Raw genomic sequence first — 18,586 nt, 5'->3', positions numbered from 1 at the left:
CTGGCTCGAGATTACCCCCAAGCCACTGTGGGGCCCCTCGATGACCGAGGGAGCGGATAGCGCATGCTAAAATATGGCGAGATATCACGCAGCATTGTAGGTTGAATCGTAGTTGATCCCCCGGCACACACGAAGCTAAACAAGTGACAGGCAATCGTGTAGAGGCGACCGAAAACGTACTATACGTATCCGCACCCGGTTATGGCGAACCATATATGTCCCCAGAGGCCAGGAGCAATCTTGGGTGAGAGGGACCTTCGGCCACATATGGAATGCTCGTACTCTTCCGGGGCCGCGCATAATATAGATAGTAGAGAAACCTGGGAGACCTTGCAGCGCAGCTTGGACCCTGAGGTCCAGCTCCTGCTCGTCCAACTGGCTGAAGAGGCCGCCGGTACCCCAAGACCTCCTGGCCAGCATCTCCTGCCCCGCCTGCCGCGTGCCGCAGGGGTTGGGGGTGGAGATGCCTTTCTCTTTTGGACAATAAAAGTTCACAACTACTGCTACTAGTACCCACGCAAAACACCAAGCACCACCAAGCACTAGGAGTGGACGCAACTTGGCAAACACCACGCACTAGGAGTGGAAGGAAAACAAATCCTTGCCAAGCTCAAATGTTCATAGAGGTCTGTTTTTTTTTTTGAGGCGTGCATTAGCGGTGGAATGCAGTAGTAGTGCTGGAGACACGCCTCTTTCTTGTTGTCGCTTTTGTTCTGACGTACCGCTACGTTTGCCACGACGTGACAACCAGACCGAGTCCCGTGTCCAGACTGGTCCAGACAGTCGCCGTGTTACTTTACCGTGGTCGCCATCGCCATCGCGATCAATTCGAAAATGGCGGCTGCAGCGTTCCGGCAGCAACTTGCGAGCTTAGCGGTTGCCGGAGGTTCGCCTAAAGACCAAGCTGAAAGGTGAGATTGCCGTAATATGTCATTATTGAGCTTGGTATTGAGCATAAGCAGGTAGCAAGTTATCGTGAGGAGGCGTGAAGACCCCACTGTTGGCACTGCTTCTGCACCGGTGCCGTTTGGGAAGACGAAAGAGATGCGACTTTCTATTTCTACCCTAGCGCGGAAAATAGTGTTGAATGCCATGGCGTACTTTGGCAGTTCCTTAAGGGGTTCTGAGCAGTTCACACTACGCTCTTTCTTGAGCGCAGTATCAAGAAAGATACTGACTAACGCAGTATCGTTGCTGGGAGTTTTGACTTGACATCTCGTCCACTTCTATCGACTGTTGCGGAAATATACGCGCCTCGTAAAATGATTCTTTCAGCTAAACGGGCGCATTGTTCGAGCTCAAATTTCGCACAGAAATAGCATTTGGTCGGCAGAATTGTTTAATACTACGTTTGCTTGGGGTACTTACCTGATTTGAACAGAATAAGTCGGATATTCACATCGTCTGCGGCGACGACGAAGGAAATTAAGCCGCTCTGTCAGCGATCGCACTGGTGGCGCCATCTCGTTTGTTCGCCGCGAAGTTTAAGCAAATGTGGGGGATGTTTGCGGGAAGTTTGAAGGCTCTCTTTCAAATGTTTTTTAATTGGTCACAAAAAACGCAGTTTGGCAAAAACTGCGCGAAATTCGCAACGTTTCGAATGCCTTTAGCAATAAATCTTTTCGAGCTTCGAGTGTCGTCTGCTTTCGTCTGTTCGCTACCGACTGCAGCTTCTGAGTCTGTGCTTTCAGTCTTGCCTTCTTTCGTAAAGTACGGAAGCTTACTACCGACAAATGAGACCGTACACTGACGAAGAGAAGGCCATGGCCGTGTCATGGATGTGCGCGTCCAATTCCATGCGCTTCGTGCGTAAGAAGTTTCGTGCGGAGTTCCATCGTCGACCGCCGCATCGAGAATCTCTGAAAAGGTGGGTCGACAAGTTTCTGTCAACTGGAACTGTCGGAAGAACGAAAAGATGCGATGTTGGAAGCTCCAGGAGTTTTATTGCTGATGCAATTGAGGGCGCTTTCGACTCAAACCCACGGCTTTCCTGCCGACGCGCAGGTTTGCTATTCGGCACCACAGCGTCAACAGTGAGCCGACACCTTAGGAAGAAAGGGCTGCGTCCTTTCAAAGTTCGCGTGCTCCAAGAGCTTACCGCCCAGGACCTGGCACAACGATTGGAGTTCTGTCGCGCAGAACAGAGAAGAATTGCTGCAGACCCTGGACATCTGCAGTTCATACTGTTCACTGATGAATCTATTTTCCATCTTGACGGCGCAGTGAACAGGCAAAATACGCGCCAGTGGTCCCGGGAAAACCCCAGGTTTTCAACAACACGTCCTGTTCACTCTCCAGGTGTGGCAGTTTGGTGCGGGATTTGGAGAGAAGGGGTCGTAGGACCATTTTTTTTCAGTGATACTGTCACTGCCGACTCTTACCTGTCGCTGCTGCAGAACGATGTTCTGCCTGAACTGAACGAAAGACACATGCAGCAAGAGGTGTGCATTTTCCAGCACGACGGTGCCCCAGCGCACTACGCCTCAAAGGTTCGGCGTTTTTTGGATGAAAATTTCACGCGCAAGTGGATGGGCCGCGGGTCCGAAAACATGCCCTGGCCTCCGAGGTCACCTGATCTCACCCCGTGCGATTTTTTTGTTTGGGGCTTCATAAAATCGCTTGTATACAGCGCCGGCACACTGACGAGCATCGCTGCGCTCAAGGCCCGCATTGAGGACGCGTTTGACCAGATCACTGATGAAATGCGGGCAAACGTGTTCAGAAACTATGAAGAGCGCCTGGAGAGGTGCATCCAAGCCAACGGCGGCCACTTTGACGTCTGAGCTGCACAGGATCTCAAGAACAAGTCGCGAAACGGCCCTTATCAGGGCCACCAAAATCCTGCCTGGTGGGAGCTAACGCACCGCCGCTACTCCTTACCCGATCCTCTGCAAATAAAGGAGAACCAAATGGTATCTACACAGATAGCATAATGCAAAAATGCTTTCAGGAGGGTGTCAGAGCGCTCATAGCGTTTATTCTGTGGCAGTGTACGACATCAAACCGCACCGGTAGCGAGTAGACGAAAGCAGACGACACTCGAAGCTCGAAAAGATTTATTGCTAAAGGCATTCGAAACGTTGCGAATTTCGCGCAGTTTTTGCCAAACTGCGTTTTTTGTGACCAATTAAAAAACATTTGAAAGAGAGCCTTCAAACTTCCCGCAAACATCCCCCACATTTGCTTAAACTTCGCGGCGAACAAACGAGATGGCGCCACCAGTGCGATCGCTGACAGAGCGGCTTAATTTCCTTCGTCGTCGCCGCACACGATGTGAACATCCGACTTATTCTGTTCGAATCAGGTAAGTACCCCAAGCAAACGTGGTATTAAACAATTCTGCCGACAAAATGCCATTTCTGTGCGAAATTTGAGCTCGAACAATGCGCCCGTTTAGCTGAAAGAATCATTTTACGGGGCGCGTATATTTCCGCAACACGCGATATGAATGAATGTGTGAAGTCGTCGCCCGCGGCATATCCAACTCTGCGTGCCTGCTAGCAGACTGGCTAAAGATGGCCTTATTTCTGGCAAAACAAAGTTTGAGCAGTGATGAGTGCGCACACTTCGTACACACATACGCTCGAAAAGTCGCGTGTCGATGCACTCTCTTCATTGATCAAATGCAAATTGGAAGCGGAAAGCAGCAGGTCAGTTTTTCAAACAAGCATAGGTTGTATGAGAAAACAGAATTCGATGAAACGGCCTGAATAAACGCGACACTTTTACTCTGGCGCAGTGGTTCACGTGGAACCTTCACAGTAAATATCATGCAAGCCTCCTCGGTCTAGCGAGGAGTGCGAACCCGCCTAACGGACATTTTTTTAAAATGAAATTTGCTCCAAAATCGGCTTTTTACTTCAAAGTGTAGAAAACGCCATAAAAATATTTTCCTTTGATACAACAAGCTTTATTTGTTATATACATATACATCCTTTGAAGAGAAGGCCATTACGAAGCAAGAACAGAACAGAAAAGAAGAACCTAAATCAAGTTCAGCTTCAAAGACGCTGAACTGTAGTGGCTCTGGCAGAAGGCTCATGTTAGTTGCTAGCCCAGGTGTTCCTTTCAGCGCTAACCTTGGAGGTGCTGAAGCGAGGTTCTTCAGTCTGTTTGGCACCACTAAAGCTACTAGTGATGAAGTGCTCTCTATCATCTTCTTCGTCTTCTGACGCGCTGTCAATGAGTTCATCACCTTCGTCTTCATTTCAAGAACATAACACAGCAGCATAGTGATCATTACTATAACTGAATTCTGAGGCATTGGAACTGGCTGCATGGCCGCCACTCATGTTATCCAAGTTGTCCACCATGTTCTTGCCTGCTGTGTAAAGTTTCTGATTTCAGCCAGATAATTACTGGCAGTCTTTCAGAGCTCGCACCGCCATTTTGTCGTCTGAGCATAAAACTGCATTAGACGAGTCCTACTCGTTGTCAACTGGACAAAAGAATGCCACAAAACGCTCGACGAGCTGGACGCATCATAAGCCAGAAGTCATTGTTGGCTTGTGACGAAGCTTGCTCATTAATGACCAATTAGGGTGCTAAGTTCTCTGTCCAGCTTGAAATGTTGTTGACCACGCATAAACGGAGTAGATTTTTTGCTTCCCTTCACTCTCTCCCCTGATGAACGGCTTGATTGGTTGGTATGTATGCCAGTGGCTAACTTTTAATTACAATTTCAGTATTAATTTCCAAATGATTCATCCCTGCCTCTCGTAGTGTCAAGCCATTTCATGGTAGGCGGGAGGCTTGGCTGAGCTGTGTTAAAAATTAAGTAGGATCTCAGGAGGAGATTACTTTTGTTAGTACCATACTTGGACTCTTCCTCTTAATACTTGTAATGTCTCAAGAGCTGTTAGTAAAATGCACTGTGCCTATTCTTTTGCAGGTATAGAGCAGTCTTAGAGAGCATTTTGAAGAGTTCTGATCAGGAGCTCATTGAAGGACTGAAGGTTTTCGTCGAAGCTAGTAAGTTCAAACATGTTCTGTCACTAATCACTAGTGATTTTTCAGAGCTCATTGATTTCCTATATAGATTGCCACAATACAAGGCTGCATGCAATCTTAACAAATCTAATGTTTGTATGTGCCGCCTCAGAATGGATTGCACTTACCAGAAATTTTTGTCTTGTTTTAATGCTACATGCACTGTCATGTAACCCTGACAAAAGCTGTGAGCACCTTTTACAGCAAAGAGCCCCCGGGAAAAGCCATCACGTCACCCCCTATTTGCTTTGCAGATTCCCCCCCCACTCCCCAAACAAGCTTCCAAACTCACTTCCTGAAGCCTATATAAAAATAGCTGAGCCGTTATGAGCACCTGAACACAGATGGGAGGCAGTGTCGCATAGGGAATTAGTCTGTGCTGCCGGAATTGAATATTCCTGTTCAGTCCTTTCTACTTCATACTCTTATTTTTGCCCTTCTGTTCACCTTGTAGTTGACAAGGGAAGGGCTGCAAGGGAAAATTGGGTATGCACCTAGCATGAAATGCATTGCCAGTGCTCATAAGGTGTTGGAAATGGCCTCACTTATGACCATTACATTCATTAGGTGTAAGTTAAAGCTCAAGTTAATTCAATATGGATAGAACTCACCCTTTTAAGCAGAGGGCACTCATATTTGCATTTTTACAGAAACAGTGGCTAGCTTTCATAGTGGTGTGCAAGTGATGTGAGCTCTTATTTGGCATGCAGTTTAGCCGTGCTAATGTACCAGTGCTGTCAGCAGTGTGCTGGTGCTGATTTTTTACTTGCTTGGTGTAGTGCCTGTGAAGTGAGGTTGTCCGACCGATATTTGGCTTGCTCTGTTATTGATAAATTAGCTGGTCTGAACTTCCTGTGCATGCATTTTGTTGATGCATTAGTCTTGCTGGCTGCAAACTTTGCACCGGTTTTTGTGCCCATTCTTTTTTGTACATGTGGATATATGAAATGAAGCATGAGAGAGTTTAGTTTATGGGGTTTTGATGTCGCAAAGCGACTCGGGCATTGAGAGATGCCATAGTGAAGGGCTCCAGAAATTTTGACCACGTGGTGTTCTTTAACGTGCACTGTCATCGCACAGTACACGGGCCTGTAGAATTTTGCCTCCACCAAAATTCGACCGCCGGTGGCTCAGTGGTTATGATGCTTGGCTGCTGACGTGAAAGACGCGGATTCAGTCCCAGCTTCGGCGGTCGAATTTTAATGGAGGCGAAATTCTAGAGGCCAGTGCACTGTGTGATGTCAGTGCACGTTAAAGAACCCCAGGTGGAGGAAATTTCCGGAGCCCTTCACTACGGCGTCTCTCATAGCTTTAGTTGCTTTGGGACGTTAAACCCCATAAACCAACCTAAATAGCATGAATGTTGTGAGCTGCTGTTTATTGTTTTTTTTTTTTTGCCATTTCATTGGCAGTTGTTAACGAGAATGTGAGCCTTGTGATCTCTCGTCAACTGCTGACTGATGTTGGCACCCACCTGACCTCACTGCCGGATGATGTCTCGAAGTCAGTTTCTCATTTCACATTGGACAAGGTGCAGCCTCGAGTCGTCTCTTTTGAGGAACAGGCAAGTTGCAGTCATGCGTCTTTCATGCAGCAATAAGGGAGCTGAAGTGAAGTCGCCTCCCTTTGCCTCTTCTCTTGTGCTAAGACATATTAGGTGGCATCATTTTTTAATAATGCTTATTATGTGCTCACCATTGATTTCCTATTTGTCGAAGCAGTTGTACAAGTCAAACTTTTTTTACCTGTACATTTAAAGATGCAGAATGGCTAACTGTATTTTTACTTTCAAAGCATCAGCATTGCCCCTTCTCTGATTAGTGACAGCAGCTGCATTCAAGTTCAGTATTAGTCATATACGCACTGCTCGCAGTAAGTACTTTAAATTTTGTCATCTTATAAGAAAGACTCGTGTAACTTGAATATACATTTAAGACAAACAAAAATGCCAATGCTCCTCTTAGGTGCAATTGTTGACATGCGTTATGTTTTTAGCTGTTTAAGAGAAGCAGGTTTTCTTAAACTGTAAATTCTGACCCAGAACATCACTTGATTTTATGATACACCTCAGCCACCTTCTCATTCCTTGAGGTCTTCATTTGGTTTGTTGGGAGCCCTGAGATCCTTGCCCAGCCAAGGATGGTCACTAAGGTTACTCGACCTTCGTTAAAGCTTATACTATTAGCCATTTCTAAATACTATTAGCTATTTCTAAAATTTCTTTTCTTTGTTGTCAATAGGTTGTACAAACTAACTCTTTAGACCCTGTACACCACCATTGTTTTTCGCATTTTTATAAAATTCTGCACGACACAATTTTTCTGTACCTTGAGGTTTGCGCATGATGGCTCTATATTCTTATGAACCACTAGACCCTATGCACCACAGCACAATAAACAAAAATGCAAGCTCAGCACAAACCTTTATGGCTAATAACTTATTAAGTGGGAACATTAGCTGAAAAAGCATATGGGTACGTGGCAAGCATTGAAATACCTGTGTTGGTGATGTGATGTTTGTTATGGGGGGGGGTGGAGGTGGATCTAGAATAGTTCTGTGCATGTGTGTGCCGCTCACTAAAAGGCTGGGACCAGATTACAATTTACCAGGAAAGTGAAGTGCATTGTCAATGCTTAGACTGTCGTAGTTATTTATGTGACTTTGGAGGCTCATAGTCCCATAGATGCTCAGTGCATCCTCCCGAGACATGGTTGTTTAGTGTTGTCAGCAGAAGTCTTGAGGGGCTTCCTCCGCGTTCCTTTGCCCCTACAGGTGGCAAGCATCAGGCAGCACCTGGCCGAACTCTATGTGAAGAACCAAAACTGGAGAGAAGCGGCCAGTGTGCTTGTCGGAATTCCACTTGAAACTGGACAGAAGTGAGTGCACAGCATTTCAGGGAAAGGTTTTCGTGTTCTTTTCTGAACAAGGTTACCGTTACGGGGTTCGTTCTATGCAAGTCTGTGCCTCTTGCTTCTGTGTGAAGAAACTTTGCTTACAGTGCAGAGATGGCTCCAATCGATGATGCAAAATTTTCCTTCGTGTAAAACTTTCCAGTGCCTTAAACTTTCAGTAGGGTAAGAGTGCGGGCTAGTTGGTAATCCATAACATATAAATAACAGCGCAAAAAAGCAAGACACACGATGAAGAACGGGGACACACAAGCGCTGACTTCCAACTGATGTTTAATGGGTGAAAAATGTGCTTAAATACTGATTACAAGCTACAAAAAAAGAAAAAAAAATCTTTGCTTGTCACTTCTTCAAGAAGAGCAACCCCGCATCTGACAAGGCGATTGAAGGTGCGCTGACACAATTATCTTGCAGCCCGGCTATCTCAGCAGCCTCCTTGATCTCCCGCACTATCTGGTCCAAGTGCCTGCTGATTACCGAACAGCTGGCCAAGTGCGGAGTGCACAGCGCTTCTTTCCCCGTAGTTTGGTCTTTGATGATGCATTTTCGCCGGTGCAGCACCAGATTGCCTGTACCTGTCTCGAATGTCCTGTACCGATGTTCTTTCGCTTGTGTGTCCCCGTTCTTCATCGTGTGTCTTGCTTTTTTGCGCTGTTATTTATATGTTCAACTTTCATAGCAGTACTTTTGGGGAATTCTCATATATTTCGGTAGTAGCATTATTCCAAAGCATGTGGGGATGCTTTTTTTTTATTCTTTAAAGGTTTTCTAACATTCACAATAATTAAAGGCATGTCTAAAAGCTATATTAATCTTGCTAAACAGTGTTTTTAATGTTTTTACCTGACTATATGCCTTTTACTACATAATTGGACTGTGGACGTTCATGTTCCATGCTGATTGAATGAGAAGGCATATTTGATGTCTGCCTCTGTCAGAAAAGCACTGTGATGCTCCTGCAGGCAGTACTCTGTTGACTACAAGCTTGAGACGTATCTCAAAATCGCTCGCCTCTACCTGGAAGATGAGGATCCTGTTCAGGCGGAGGCATACATCAACCGAGCCTCATTGCTGCAGGCAGAGACCAAGAATGAGCAGTTGCAGATCTACTACAAGGTGAGGTCCTGTAAACAGGGTTAATTTTTCTGCTAGTGTCTTGCTGTGCCTCGAACAAATTTCGGGCCAATGATCGCCAAGTACTTTCTTGTGCACTGCGCAAACACTCATCCATTTGCAAGTTTTTCATTTGCTGTAAGTCTGTGTTGATAGAGATAGAATGTTGGCTGCGGTAATGAAAGAAGCACAAGTTAGCTCTTTTGCCTAGGTTGGAATACAGGAGAAATGGTTGTGACTGAAGGGAAAAGTGCTCCATTTTGGATGCCTCACTACACAGAGTCTGTGAAGCAATAACCGAGCTGGGATCTGTTGTTAAATTCGTTTGTGTGGTACGTGCATTGGTGTAATGAACATTGTGTACTTCTCGTAATTGGAAATGTTTTAATCTATCTGTGCAGTCAGAAATATGATTCACCAGGGTGGAAATTTGGACAAGTCGGTATTGATCCATAACATAAGAGTAGCACAAAACCAGGACGACGGACACAAGGGGAGAGAACACACACCAACAACACAGGCGCTAACTTCCGACTGACGAAGAAAACCAAACCCAACCAAGTGAACGGAACCTGAGCAAAAGTAGCGCATGCGCTGACCTAAGATAAAAAATCGAAAAAAAGGTGCGAAAAATGCGATAAAAATGTGAGATCACGGATGTTTTGAACCCAAGAAGGCCAGCTCTCGTTTAGACAAGGAAATGGACGGAGTACTAACGCAGTTATCTTGTAAGGCAGCAATCTGTGCAGCTTCCACAATTTCGCGAGTTAGCTTATCTCTACTCTTAGCAACGACTGAGCATTTGTCCAAAAAAGGCACGCACTTGCAATCTTTGCAGTGCAAAGCTAGATTGCTGCCGGTATAAGTCTTCATGTTGTTTTATCTTAGGTCAGCGCATGCGCTACTTTTGCTCAGGTTCCGTTCACTTGGTTGGGTTTGGTTTTCTTCGTCAGTCGGAAGTTAGCGCCTGTGTTGTTGGTGTGTGTTCTCTCCCCTTGTGTCCGTCGTCCTGGTTTTGCGCTACTCTTATGTTATGGTGCAGTCAGAAGTGTTGTGTTGTTTTGGATATGGTTGTGCCACAGTGCTGTTTCAAATGGCGTGCTTTTGAGTAGTTGTTTTCTTTTTTTGCCCTTTTATGTTATTATAAATTGAACTATTTTTGTGAGGTTAAGTGGCAACGTCCCCGTGTTGCAGTGATGCATACTAAACATGATCATGTTTTCTTGGCAGGTGTGCTATGCGAGAGTCTTGGACTACAGGCGCAAATTTATTGAGGCTGCCCAGCGCTACAATGAGCTCTCGTACAAGCCAATAATTCACGAAGACGAGCGAATGACTGCCCTCAGGAATGCCCTGATTTGCACCATCTTGGCCTCTGCAGGTCTGTTGTTTATTCTGTTTTTCTGCTGTTTTTTGTCACATAGGTGTTACTTGCTAATTTCTGCATTGAAATAGGGTTACTGCATCATTTCACTTCATGGCACAGTTAAACGGCTCAGCTTTTATAATTTCCCGAAGACGGGGGGGGGGAAGGGGGAACAGTTTTTCACAAAATGAATTGTGTCTAAAGTGGAGTCGTCTACCTTTATGTTGTTTTTGTTTGCAGTTTTGTGTGTCTAGTTTTACGCATGACAACAGCAGTGGGTATGAAATGTCATGGAAGTGCATAACCAAATACATTTTATCCAGAAGGCATCAAAGTGTTGTTGTGCTTTCATATGGGTTGTAGTGCACATTGCTTGCCAAAGCTGTTTATTAATTGCTGTGCATTCATCTGGCCTGCAATATATTTTGCTTGCCAGAGGTGTTTGTTAGTTACTGTGCAGTAATCTGGGCTGTAATATTAATTGCTTGACGAACCTGTTTGTTAGCAACCAGAGTGGAATACAAGCGACATATCTAACCCACAAAGCAAACTGAGTGGAATGCACAAGAATGCAAGGGACCATTTTAGTAAACTCAAGTTGCACTCATCACCATGGATCGTTGGCTTTTGCATTCAGCCGCTGATTCTAAGGTCGCGGGCTCAAAACCAGCTGCGGTGGCTGTATTTCGGTTGAGGCAAAATACAAAAAGTGTTTGTGTGCTGTGTGATGTCAGCACATGTTAAAGGAACCCAGGCAGTCCAAATTAATCCGTAGCCCCCTAGTATGGCATCCCTCATGCTCATAGCTCATGCGTCACTTTGGGATATGAAACCTCATAACTAGGGCCCGGAAATTTAGGCATTTGCCTAAACATGCCTATAAATGCCTAAACGGGGGGTTTTTGCACTTGCCTGCCTTTTTGTCATTTTTTAGGAAATACTACCTATTTAACCGCACTTTTTGCCTATAAATGCCTACATCCGGCACTTCGGTCCTCGGTGCCGTTTTTCAATTTTGAAACATCTATATATGGTGAAAGGCGCGCGCCGATGCACGCATAAAAGGCGCAGGTCTCGCCGAATGTTTTTCTTAAATTGTAACTTGAACGTAATGTAACAAAGTGTTTATCTCGAAGTGTAGCAAGAGGCGAGTTTGGAAAGAGACCTGACATATAATATTGCAAACTTCTCAACAATGCCAGAAAGGACGACATAGTTGGAAAAGGCTGTACTCTCAATAGATGAATCGTTGAAGGGGACTGGATGGAAAGAGCGCTACTGCTTCTACGAAGATACAACAATGGGTAAAAAAAATAGATGCTAGAGACAATTTCCCAAATCTGAGACTTTCTACGCGGAGACGACACGGCCACATCATCTGAAGGCCTAAGCCTTTATCAACTCTCATGCTTTAGGTTCGCGCCACTAAGTGCATGTGATGTCAAAAGAACTTTTTTAAAGTACAAAGCTAAGTTTAACGAAAACCGAAGGGGCTTCAAGTTCGAAAACCTGAGAATGCGCTTTACTGCTTCTGTTGAGGACTGCGTACGCTCCGTGCTTGACTTACAAATCTTGTACATATGAATAAAGAGTATTATTCAAAGCGCCTATTTTTGTTTTATAGCGCCTATTTCAATATTTTTTAGAGCCTAGATGGCTGCCTATTTCGGGGTTCTTTAGTGCCTAAATTTCCGGGCCCTACTCATAACTTACAATTTTTCATTGATTTAGGCGGAATTCCTGATGCAAGTTCAGTCGGACTGAACTGTGGTGTGTTGTTTTCTTCCCTCTTGTGTTTCCTCCCCTGTGTCTTCACTTATGACATGACTGAACTAAAAGTTTGCCAGCTAATAGAATTATTGTTAGGGCTTTTGGTATTTGTAGTTCTTGAAAGCTATAGCATACAACTTTATTCTTTATCCTTACTGCATGCACTCCTAGGTCAACAGCGTTCACGGATGCTCGCCACCCTGTTCAAAGACGAAAGGTGCCAGCAACTTCCTGCTTACAACATCCTGGAAAAGATGTAAGTTTTAGTTTTAAAAGGGTGCACTTCTTTATCCTTACTTTGTGGCCCTTTATCCGCATTTGACACTACAGCTTCTGTGAACGAACTTGCATCATCTTAGCTGCTAGTTGGGCACCCTTCAACATTTTTTTCGTTGGCAAATTATTTACCATATTCTGTATGTGAACAATGTGATGCGTGATAAAATCCATTAGGTTGCTAAGTGGAGATATAATGTTTCAGGGTTCTTCAGTTTTGCAAAACATTTTGTTTCAGAAAGTGTCGTTGTTTGTTGTGAGAAATAATCCAGTGTTGCGCCTAGGTGGTGTTGTTTTACCTTTTTCTTTGCCTGAGCTCTATTGCTTTGACTCCAGGAAGTTTTTCGGAGCCTGAGGTTTGCTACCTTCACCCATAATTGCCATTGCTTTGGTCACCGTGATAGAAAGAGGACAGACAGAGGGCTTTCTGACACTCACAAAGCACCGTGAGGCTGTGATTGCTTTGGTCAGTGAGAGTTATGCTTGAAAATGACTAAAACAACAAGGGTAGCAGTGACTGATTCTGTATGTTATGGTGCACCCTTTTTCAGAAACGCCCAGGCCAGTGGGTTTACTACTGGGCCACATAGTGGGGCTCTTGTAGACATAAAAGTTGCATATTACCCACAAGAATGCAACAGAATACATCAGGGCTTGGAGAGCTGTGGGAGAGACGTTTGTCCTGCAGCGGGCGTATATGATGATGATGAGCCAAATGAGGATGATAATTTCCCTTGCAGTTATGAGGTTTGGGGTGATGCCAGTGTAGAATGAGCGTAACCACACATCCCAGAAGCAAACCTGGTGACCTGTACAATATTTACAAAACCTGTGCACAATCATAATGAGCTGCCCTCTGCATAATTACTATGTCAATTTTGTTACTGAGGCATGAGTTCACGACGCTGTACTTTGGGCAGTGTGCTTCGTAATTGTGTGATCGATCATATACTGGATAAAAAATACCATATTTTGCTTACGTCAAATGGCCTTGCTGTTCATCTCTGCATGCAAGGCCCTTTGCCATGCTGGTAATTAGTGTAGTATTTCTTTTTATATTAATTTTTCATTGCTCTGTGGTTTAGGAGTGTGCACCAGTAATGAAAGCAGTGCGTCAGTTTATTTTTAGTGTGTAGCTCCTGTGTTAAGCTAAGATTCTCTCTTGGACACTTGTGTTTCTTAATGTACCAGCATGTCATTGGCAATCTTTTTATGCTGTGTCTTGTTCTATTTTCGTGTTGCAGGTACCTTGACCGCATCATCAGGAAAAGTGAGCTGGATGACTTCTCAGCTCTGTTGCAGTCACACCAGAAGGCAACTATCGCAGATGGTGAGTGTCAGTTCTTGGGAGAGCTGTTTCAACATGGCTGGAACTGCTTTTGTTGCAGACAGGAGATGCTCAGAACAGTGAATGCCACTACACCCTGCTGTGCAAGTAATTGCATGGCACCTTTCCTCCGCCCAGACACAGTGATGCCTTGCTGGCCATAAGTCGTTGAAGGTGGTACTTAGGTTCAGAATAGTTTGCACAACACAGATTTACGACATGAGACGCGTAATTAGACACATGTGTCGTTGTTTGTTCTCAGTCGTGTTCGTGCTGTAGGTTCCACCTTGGGTTCGTGGATCATTCTGCATCTTGTTAAAGCTTCCGAAGGCAAGGTTTAGTGTAGCAAGAAGCCACAGTATTAGAGTGAAGTTTTATATTTTATTCTGTTTTACTGGTATCACTGAGCATAGAAAAAGATGTTTCTTTGAATGCCAAAGTGGTATACAGAAGCTGTGCATCACTGTGACCTAATAGGCGGACATCGTAGAGCCTTGTTCATTTGTTCCCAGTTCATTCAATTTTTCCAAAAGGATGAGCAGTAAAATTGGCCCAGAGTTTTATGCTGTCTTTCTTCTGGTTAATATGTTCTTCGATAATACAATTATCCGGCAGGTATATTCATAATTCTGCCAAGTCCTGACTGTGTGATACATTCAGTGGCCAGCCATAAGAGCTTTTACATCTGAGCATGTCGAACCTGGTTTCACGCGATTTCAGCAGAGCCCCATGATAGTCAGTCATAAGGGCAGCTTGTTTGCTGTGCATCTGTGCGATAGAATGAAGCATCCAAAAACAGTGACGATGACTATGGAGAGATGCTGGCTACTTTCACCCTTACTGTCACCAGACTGGATACATCGTAAAGTTTCTTTCATGCTTAGGGCAATGAATTGTGGATAGAAGTTTAAAAGCATTGGAAAAGCTGCTCAGATCTTGCACCAGCAAGCACTGACCGCCCTTTATTGAAAAGTGTCAAACACTCTGTGTACAGTCAAACCTGGATATATCAAACTCAGAGGGAATCGCGAATTAGTTCCAATATGTCGATAATTTGATGTATAAAAAATGGTCAAGAGGCTAATCTGCGTGTTCGATATAGCCGGTAATTCGAAATATCCGGATTTAGTAGATCTGGGCTTGACTGTATTGGTGTCACGTTTTTCAAAATCTTGGTGGTTTTGGATGGACCATTTTCCTGGATAATGCGCTTTGCCCCCGTCACTTTTTATGAAAAGTATCAGTGAGCTCTACTGTAGAGCACGTTGTGGAGCTTGTTCTTTTTTAAGCATCTTCTCTTCGTTCCTATGCCAGACACTGCAATGCCTTTTGTTTACAAACACTGTTTGCCTGCAGCCCACTCTGTCTGCTTTGTTTTGCCCGACATGCTAAACAGTTTTTCTTCTTTTGCTTTGTTCTGTCGTTTGCAGGAAGTACAATCTTGGACAGAGCTGTCGTAGAGCACAATTTACTGTCAGCGAGCAAGCTTTACAACAACATCACGTTTGAGGAACTCGGTGCTCTGCTAGAAATACCCTCATCTAAGGTAGGATTAGCTTTGTTTGTTGCTTGGTCGTAGGTTGTGGAATGTTCAACTAATGTTGACCCGTGTAATAATATGCACTGCAGATGTTCATTTTCTCGCATGCTTTTGCTTTTTCAGGCAGAGAAGATAGCATCACAAATGATCACGGAGAACAGAATGAATGGCTACATTGACCAGATTGATTCAATCGTCAATTTTGAAAGTAAGTTTTGAAAGCGAGGATACTGAGTGGAATGCTTGTAAAACTGAATTTCTTACATTTTCATCAATTTTTTCGTAGAGCAGAGTGTGTATGGAAGGAGTAGGGCAGTAGCTTAACGTGATGAAGAATAATGTGGTAAATTGCATTTGTGCACTGTGCACGCTTTTCATGATCATTTTATGATATAGTACAGGCTGGTGCATTCTCATTGCTGTACCTGGTACATTCTCATTGCTGTACATAAAAACTGGATAGAAAATTTTCAGAAGATGCAGAGGCATGTACTGAATATCTGGCGCGCCACTGGTTTTCTTCTGTCACCAGGTCGTGAAATTTTGCCATCGTGGAACCAACAGATACAGGGCCTCTGCTTCCAAGTAAACAACATCATTGAGAAGATTGGTTCCATTGCACCGAATTGGATGAACCAAGCATTGGAAGAACAGATGGCATCTTAGATTGCAGGGAGGATTGTGGATGCTGGCACCTTCTGGGCTAGGAGGCCCCTAACAGCATTGTTTTGGTCAAGGCTTGAGCAGACATTGGGCTGTGAAGTGCGCTGGTTGCACATTTGTGGAAATAAAAGTGAGTTGTGTTCTTGATTGTGGATTCTCTCTTCTGGATTGTGGATTCTCTCCTTCTCTGGTTTGTTGTTTCCTCTCAAGCTTTTTGTTCTAGCTACATTTCAACACTTTTGCTGCTTACTGGTGACTTCGACATTCGTGCACTGAGCTTTACACTCATGTGACAGCCTGATGCCCAGAAAATATCTGTGCTTTATCCAACTACGGTGTAATGGTTCTGAATTTGTAAGATAGGAATTCTGTGCTCCATAGGTGACTTTTCATGTTAATGTGTTCATGGTTAGATACATTGCTGCGTTGAAGGCACAGTTTTTAACAGCAGATTACTTTTTTTAGTTTATATATAATTACTTGCTCTCCTGGCAGTCCAAAATCTGGTACAAAAATTTGTAAACAGTTTGTTGTATGTGCTACGCACAATTGAGTAGCTGATTTCGTAAAATACTAGGCAGTTTCAGTTCGCATTCACTGCGTTTCCGCATGAAATGTTCCCAAGAATTGGCTGGAATTTCTGAATTTCCAAGTTCAATATGACGCACTCTCTCTAAAACGCCTAGTTGTACTGTAACCGAGCCAGCAGCAGGAGAGTTGGCGCCGACGGGGCCAGCTCTCCGGCTGCTGTTGCTGATAAACCTATTGAGGCGTGGGCGCAGTGCTCGAAAGTGCAGTTGGTGCTGCACCTGCTCGTATGTACCGCGGCTGGAGCGCGCTGCGCAGTCAGTTGCTGTTAAGGGAATGACATTAACTGCTGCAAGACTTCTGCGCAAGTTGGGGCGAGTACAGCTGAACATCTGCTGACTCAAGCCTTTAGGAGTGCTGAGCTGCTTTTTTTGGCGCTTGGTTCCGACGATTACATCGGCGAAACACAACGGCAACAAAGCAGCGCGGCTGGTGCCTGGGATGACGAAGCAGTGGCGACTAGATTCTGCTTGCGTGGAGGCGATTATTAGGCTTTAAATGAAAACTTTTAGCACATTTATTTTGGACTGAATGATATAGCTAATTTCGATGTGTGACCCAAGCCGGTTCGTTTCCGCCACTTGTGGGTAAAATAGACCGCACCACTAGAGGCGAGCTGGGCCAGTTGATAACAGACTGCGCCACTTGAGCACTGGTAATGCGGCTGCGTGAAAGCACACGGGGCGTCGCCTACATCACGACACGGGAAAAATCATTTTTGGTACGTTCGTTTCGCGCATCGACATGCGACACAGGTTCTGGCGTGTGTACCACAACATCACTAAACTTCTTCACCAGCCCACTAATCAGATAGATAGTCTTTTCCCTACTCTCTGCACCCAGCATCCGCCCCGTCCAACCACATCCCTACCCCTTCGTACACCGGCAACCCTAATGAGCTTCTTGATTCCCCCATCAAAAAGGCGGAGGTTCTACATTCCCTCGCGAACCTCGAAACTACATCTGCTCTGAAACCTAGATACCCCCTCTGACTGACTATTTCAACCTCTGCTTCGGCACTGGCACCCTGCTGCCTTCGTGGAAGGACGCCAGGGTCATTCATATTCACCCTCAAGCCTCACAAACCCCTCCATCTCGACAACTTTCGGCCTATTTCCCTCACCTCCTGCCTTGGCAAGACGTTCGAGTATGTCAAGCGCGCCTTAGCCTTACAAAGCATATATGGAGGACAATCTCTTATATCCCCCTGAGATGGTTGGTTTCCGCCAGTCCCTCTCATGCCAAGATGTCGTGTTCCATCTTAATCATGACAACCTTGTCCCCGATCGCAGCATGGATACACTAGGTCTCGACCTGCAAGGCGCATTTAAAAACGTGGCCCATGCTGCCATCTATCTGGCCTTAACCACATTGCTTGCGGCTTCAAAACCTACTCCTACTCCAGCAGCTTCCTCTCGTCCCGTACTGCTACCCTCGTCTTCGATTCTGAGCAATCCCTCTCCTACACCTTGGGAAGTTTCGACACACCCCGAGGCTCCGTCCTGTGGCCATTCCTCTTTAATCTGGCTATACTGTCCATACCTACTTCCCTTTTTTTCCATCCCCTCCCTCAATTTCTCTCTCTACGCAGATGACATTACCCTCTGGGTATTCGGAGGCTCTGATGGTCACATCGAAGATACCCTCCAAGCAACTACAAACATGGCATAGTAGACCATGTTAGCATGTAACTTAGGCCTTAGGCATGTAACTTAGGCATGTAGCTTAGCTAACATGATTCGCCTGTATTTTGACGTCCGCGAACGCTGGTATTACTACGCCTCAAGAAGCTTCTCTTTAGCTCAAAAACCTTATTTTTTAAAATTAGTGGTGGACTTCCCCGAAACACCTGGTATATACAGGGTGTTTCACCTAAGACGTTACACAATTTTTAAAAATAGGTTTTTTGAGTTTTAAGAGCGCTTTTTTCGGCATAGCATTGTCAGCAATGTAGTACATTAGAACACGGTAAGGACGCGCCAACTAGCAGGCTGGATAACTAATACTGAATAGCTAACTTTTCAACTATCACTGTTAGGCTCATT

General features: G+C 44.9%; 1 protein-coding gene across 1 annotated transcript; it reads left to right on the top strand.

Annotated features, from left to right (window-relative positions):
- The first annotated feature begins 795 nt into the window (after positions 1–795).
- Positions 796–16,100, top strand: CSN4 (COP9 signalosome subunit 4). Its single transcript, XM_089545771.1, has 11 exons — positions 796–911; positions 4,892–4,971; positions 6,402–6,553; positions 7,762–7,865; positions 8,861–9,014; positions 10,242–10,392; positions 12,319–12,403; positions 13,668–13,753; positions 15,181–15,296; positions 15,414–15,498; positions 15,823–16,100. The coding sequence occupies exons 1-11, from the start codon at positions 835–837 to the stop codon at positions 15,954–15,956; spliced, it is 1,224 nt and encodes a 407-aa protein (XP_089401897.1). The 5' UTR covers positions 796–834; the 3' UTR covers positions 15,957–16,100.
- Positions 16,101–18,586: the final 2,486 nt, after the last annotated feature.

The sequence above is a fragment of the Amblyomma mixtum genome, chromosome 5, assembly GCF_055824585.1.
Source record: "Amblyomma mixtum isolate Tamu chromosome 5, ASM5582458v1, whole genome shotgun sequence".
NCBI lineage: Eukaryota > Metazoa > Arthropoda > Arachnida > Ixodida > Ixodidae > Amblyomma > Amblyomma mixtum.
The sequence above is the reverse complement of the archived record's forward strand: the minus strand, read 5'-3'. Positions and strand labels throughout refer to the sequence as shown.